General features: G+C 37.7%; 1 protein-coding gene across 1 annotated transcript; it reads right to left on the bottom strand.

Annotated features, from left to right (window-relative positions):
* Positions 1 to 673: 673 nt before the first annotated feature.
* LOC103778630 (glutamate decarboxylase-like protein 1) lies at positions 674 to 5,832 on the bottom strand (the record flags this gene model as incomplete). Its single annotated transcript, XM_008946227.1, has 5 exons — positions 674 to 789; positions 2,247 to 2,353; positions 2,980 to 3,070; positions 4,756 to 4,882; positions 5,660 to 5,832. Coding segments are annotated over 5 exons (614 nt in total), but the record flags the coding sequence as incomplete, so codon positions are not given.
* Positions 5,833 to 6,473: the final 641 nt, after the last annotated feature.

Raw genomic sequence — 6,473 nt, 5'->3', positions numbered from 1 at the left:
CCTCTGAACTAATCAAATTAAATAGTCTTAAAACTGGAGGGACAGGTGAGGAAAACAACAAAAATTATATCCATACATTTGTTCTGAAGCTAACTCAATTTCTCGCAGGCAGCTGGGACAGATATTATTCAAAAACTTTAAAACTAGACACAATTTCAACTATTTAAACAAGAACTGTCTAAAGATCCAGCTATTTTTTTCCAAAATGCTTGATGTTGGGTTTGGTTCTATACCACAACCAACCTGTATTCAGAGACAGGGCAAAGTGGGAGCTGCAGAAAGCCACCTCACAGGCCCACAAGTGCTCAACTTAGTATAAAATAAACCTGCAGAAAAAAGCTTTGGCATCTAAAACCTACCTATGGTTCCTACTATACTTGATGCTGTGGAAAACCAGATGCTGCAGACCTCTACAACACACCATATGCGTTCTGCTTCAGGTTTGTCTATCCTTATATCAGCAATTTCTAAGAGCAGGAACATCTATCTGTGTCTATTTTCACAAAGCAAGGAAACTCCTGAAGAGATTTACCATCAGCTTTCTCCCCTTGCTCCACTATTCCACGTCAGACCTTGATGACAAATTTATGTACCAGTACTACATCAGATATGCAATGATACAATTTTTCAACCACTAAAAATTAAAGTTCAAAAAACTTTATTTTGTTCTTACCTCTTCTGAGGTGAATAGGACCAGTCTTGGCAAACCTGAAAGCCCTTTTTCCTTTATATCAGGACAAAATTTGTATCTTGCTAAGTTCATAGCATACATATTAGAAACAGAGCCACCTGTAGAAAGAGACATATATCATATTAGCCACAGTCCAAGCACCTAACCTTTGCTTGACCTATTATTAGGGGAAAAATTACACCTACAGTTACCCTAGAGATGTATTCATAATAGCTTATTTCCTCCCCAAAAGCCTACACACAGAAAATGAACCTTGGGCTCTGCAGCACACAAGGGAACAGAGTGTGTTTTAATCCTGTTTGAGGATATTTCCTGCAGAATAAGAACTGTGCCCAGTCCTCCCCAACAGAGAATACCCTGCAACATCTCCTTCCCATTTACACTGAGGCAGTGCCAGCTCAGCTGTCTGCACTGAACTCAGCTGTGGCTTCACCATACAATGCCTAGGAGATCTCTTGGGCAACCAGGGCTCAGAGTATTACATGGAGAGAAAAAAAAGCCATTAGGGAAAAAGAAAAACCAAACCACACACCACCACCAAAAAAAAAAAAAACAAAAAAACAAAAACACACCACACCTAAACCCACTCCAGAAAATAAAATCTGGTTTATTCACTTACAAGAATACAAATAAAATAGGAAAAATCTTTACATAAAACTAGCCCAAAAGAAAAGTTACAATGAATTTATCTTTTAACTGTACGATTTAATGAAGCAATTCTGCTGTAAGAGCAAGGATTCTACTGAAAATACACATCAAATCAGATGCAAAGGAAAATCTATACCACTAGTACATTTAAAGAGAACCACTGAATTTAGTTTCTTCAGTTTTCTACTACTCAAAGGCAGTGTAGAATTAATAAATTTGTTTTCATTTAGAGGGGGGGCTAAATTCATTTACTCATTTCTCACTCTCAAATTAGATAAAAAAGCTTCACATCTAGCCTATTAACTTGTTATCCAAATAATCTGTGGAATAATATAATTAAGTTTCATTATTTCAACATAGTGGACTGGAACGCTGGTTTACAGAACATTTGAAAACTGTAGGTTATCAAGAAGATTAAGAAATATTTATTTGGTTGCTTTCATTCTACTATTTTAAAAAAACTACCAAAACTCAAAGGAGTTAAGCTCATGACACTCCCACTATAATAAACTCTGGCTCCCACAGTTAATATGCAGAATACATAGACCAGTGCACTCTGGCATCACTGGTTGGTGTGTAGCAGGTAAATCAGCTCCCTGCCTATCAACCAGTTGGGCTCAGTCCAGTGAGGCTGTATGTATTGTTGTCAATAAGATCAGCAAGTGCATCAGTTACAAACAATCTCCACATAGATACTTTTAATTTAGACTTGTTTTCATACACTTGCTGGCCAGATTCACAGAATTATTACTAGAAATGTTTAGGATAAGCCTGATTAAATAGTTGTGTGAGTGCATCACCGCTATTTGCATGCATTTTCAAATACTTTACATGAATACAGTGTTAATGGTATCACTGATATTAGTTGGTTTATAAGGACTCGTCTTGAAATCTGCACTGCTCCTACCTGGATTAAATATACCATCACCTTCTTTCCAACCTATGAATTCAATCATTTTCTTGATGACTGCTTCTTCCACCAACAAAAACACAGGGGATACTTCATATGTATATCTAAACAAAAATAAAAGCACTGTGATTGGTATTAAGACTACAGAACTCATTCCACAGAACACTGCTAGAACTACATAAAGGTTTTTTGCACCTTTCTTTAATCTGTCAGGTGACCATCATCAGTAGCAAAACTCAACTAAAAACACTGACCCAGCAGAACAGTTGCTTAGTTCCTGATAGCACCTCAGTGACACTTCCACTCTCAAAGTCATATGAGTTTGCTTTTAATGTAGGTCACATGCTTATATTTCTGATATAATGATCTATTGCAAGCAACAATTACATTTTGTTTAGGCTTTACATTTTCAAGTAAACAATAGACAGGTAACTATTTGCATTCAGTTCTGTGCAGAATTCTTCACAGGAAATTAACAACTCACTAAATCTGATTAAGTAATTTTTATGCACTAAGACAAAATCTAGGTTTAAAAGCACTGAAAACTAAATCGTTTCCTCTTCGACATTCCTGCCCAATTCTTATCTCCTCTAAAACATTGAAAAGAGAAATTAGAAGGAGGAAAAAAAAAAAAAAAAACCAAAACACACACACAAACAAAAACACACCAAAACTGTTCTTCCAAAAAGTATGCTGATTCCTTACCAAGAGGACAAAGAGCTACACTTACACACTTGGGTTGAGTGCTTCTGTAATGAAACGAGCGACTAACGAGTAATAATCTGTTCCAGCATACAACTGATTGAAAAATCTTGGATGACCTGAAAATATAGAGGAAAAACAAGCAGTGACAGGCTATACATGAAAAGAGAATACATCACTGGCCCTCTCAGTTGAACACCGATCACTACAAACCACAAATCACTCCATCATTCCCTCAGTATTTTCTGGATTTACTGTTCTTTTCTTAGGCTAGATAATCTTTTGAAAATAAATTTAAGCACTTTCAGGTCCCAAAATAAGGTTTGAGAGATGTAAGTAGTGCACACAATGAATGTGGGTTGCTCACAAATTTTACAAATCAAAACAAGAAAAGAGATTGACAATTGAGCATACACAGTGGTTTTTTCCACAGTGGTCTCGAGAGGCCGCAATGGATGCTCAGCCAAATTTTGCTAAACAGTAGAATAAAGGAGCCTGCAGACCCCAGAGAGCTGTGCCTGTGCTCCCACCCAAGTTTGGGTATTGAAAGATACATGCAGTGTAAGAGCTTGGAAAAACTTGCTGCAGACTTAAAATGGCAAGCACAGAGAACTTATATCTCTGTGTTTCAAGACAGGTAAACAAGTAATTATGACACAATTCTATATTATCTTTGATTATAAAACCAGGTCAGTTCAGCAGTAGGCTCACCACCTAAATTTCAGTCCACGGGAAAGTACTTTTAAATGCAAAACCAGGTAAACTGTACGGCTCCACTTGTTACATCTGGTGTTCCAATAAATGTTTATACTTGGACTAAAGACTATTTGTACAGCATATTTTTATACACAATGTGCTTCCTAAGTTGGCATAGCATAACAAATGAAAATCTAAAGGCAATTTGCAAAAGTAATATAAACAGTACACCTTACAGTAATTCAGTAATTATATCTGCATATTATTAGTGCACTCTCCTGTAGATCAGTATTGCTGCTTTTCCATGGTTTTCAAAGGCATACGGCTGCTCTCAAAACTATTTTACAGCTTTACTTTATCAACAGTGACTGTAGCAGTGAATATGCCCTGAAATTAACTATATCAAATGTCCTGCTCACTTTCCAAAACACAACTTAAGCTATGCCACCTCTGAAATCCTGCACTACTGACCCACAGCACTATCCACTGAACAGATGTTGTTCACCTCTGTCTGCCAAGATTGAATTATACTACACATGCTGCAGAAAGGTTAGCTGTAGAAACTAATCCTGCAGAGATGTATGTGCTGTACAGTCTCTGAGACACTGCAGGCTCTCTTCCCAGAGTGTCTGGAACAGGAATTACTGCCTATCAGCAAATTAACACCTTGCAAGACTATTGCTCAGAGAGAACAACAGTAAATGCCAGGTAATCATCACTAAGAATGTATGAGGGCAATGACGGTCACTCCACTCCTTACCATTCAGACAGCAGGAAATCTCACAAAAAAAAATCCTTCTCCTGCCTGTTTTGCTTGACTGTTATATCATATCTGTCTGGGTGACTTTCACAAGACTTCAAAAACTACAGGATCTATCGTTAAAGTCAACGGCATTACAGGATTTAGTTTTTTTAGTTTGCCATGATTACACATTTCAGTCAAACCTATAGTCATCAGCATTCAGTCAAACAGCCAAATGTTTGCATACTTGTATAGGCAGGCAGAAAAACACAGACCACAGGTTTCCAAAAAAAGTGTAAACTTTATAAACATTATCCTGTCTTCCTAAGTTAGCATACAACACTTCACTACAAATCAAATTCCTACTCGTTTTGACACTGTATTTTATAACATCCTGGCAGAGTTGCAAGAGTTTCTGATGAGATTCTCCGGTGTCCCTCATTTCAAGGTCAAGAACTTGCTTCAGTGTTTCAGGGGCTTGCCATTCACAGACCTAGTGATGGGGAGGTGGAGAAACAACAGTGAACAGGTTAGCCAAGAAGACGAGGTTATAAAGGTACAAGGTAAGCACCACATTCAGCACCAGTTTCACAGAACTGCCCACTGCAGGGCAGCATGCTACCAGAAAATAACTCTGGTAAACTAGTCTCATGGAATCTTGGTTTTATTGTCCCAGGCATTGCTTGATCATACAAATTAGAACAGGGAATGCTGGAAGGCACAAAAGCGTGAGGCCTGCAGTTCAAATTCTGTCCTCAGCTAAGGGTTTGTAATCACAGCATTTTCAGATTCCCTTCTGCCAAGCTGTGAGGACACAGTGCAAGTCCAAAGGCAAGCGTGATTCATTTGCGGCTTCTCTTCCCATACAGTCTCTTAAGCAGGGGTTCTGCAACACCTACAGCAAACTCAAAGTTGCCCTTTCACAGTAGTACTACACCCACTGTTACTCCTCCTCCAATACCTGTGCCCCTGAGCAGCAAACAACTCCCTCCATCCCAAACAAGAAAAACATTACCTTAATTTGTCATCTCAAAGAAAGTGAACATTGTACTCTGAGATAAAAAAAAATTATTATTTTGTGGCAAATATGTATGCTAATGATGTCATTGAAGGGTTTTATAATATGATATTTGTTTGTAAGGCTGCCTTTTTATTTCAGAGCCAGGCACAGACTAAAAGCAATTTTGTGGCTACTTAAAATACACCTTGGAAAAAGACTAATTTACTTTTATCCCCGTTACAAATTCTCAACAATACTCTATGGCTTTACCTTTTCTGTTACATCATCAGCTTTCTGGATGACTTCTTCCATTATAATCTTACAGGCCTCTTCCACAAACTTCTCTCCTGCTTTAGAGTCCATTATCGGACCATTTAGGATGACCCCATCCACCAAAACAGCATTTTTCTTCTTCTGGAGGATCTCTTGTTTGCAAATACCAACTGTAAGATAAATAGCTCACCATTAGAGTAAGTCCAGGACAACTAAATCATAAACTAAAAAAGTATTATTTGTTGTTGAAGATTTAGTCAACTTAAAAAATTCACATGTACAGAAACCCTAAATTTTAGTGGAGGAATCTTTACAGCTAAAAACCCCCGATGTGTTATTTCAAATCTAGATTGTTTCTAAGTAGGTAATAACAGCCTACTGTATGGTATCTACTGCTTTCAGTAGCATACAAAAGCACGCAAGGCACCTTCCAAACAGAGGAAAATACATTTCTGGCATAGAACATGATTCAGATGGATAAAAAGAAATAAAGTGCAAGATAATAAGGCATTTTTCTTAGCTGAAAATGCTTCCCCCCACACATCATCCCTTCTGCTCCCTTTTCATTAAACAATTTTCAACTTCATTTCCTATATCTTTATGCTGCTCCTTCCCACCAGTCAGTTCCAGTGCTCTGAGTCTTCTGCATCCTTTGCGAAGTTTTTCACTGACCCACATTCCATGAAGATAAAACCTTTTGAGACTGCTGTATCACATACCTGTATTTCCTTTCTGCCCTTACCCTATTAAGTACTGTGAGTCACTAATTACAGTAATTTACTGTGCAGATTATCTTGTTTATTCACTTCTC

This window comes from Merops nubicus, unplaced genomic scaffold, assembly GCF_000691845.1.
Source record: "Merops nubicus isolate BGI_N331 unplaced genomic scaffold, ASM69184v1 scaffold43398, whole genome shotgun sequence".
Classification (NCBI taxonomy): Eukaryota; Metazoa; Chordata; class Aves; order Coraciiformes; family Meropidae; genus Merops; species Merops nubicus.
This window is presented reverse-complemented; position numbering and strand designations above follow the sequence as displayed.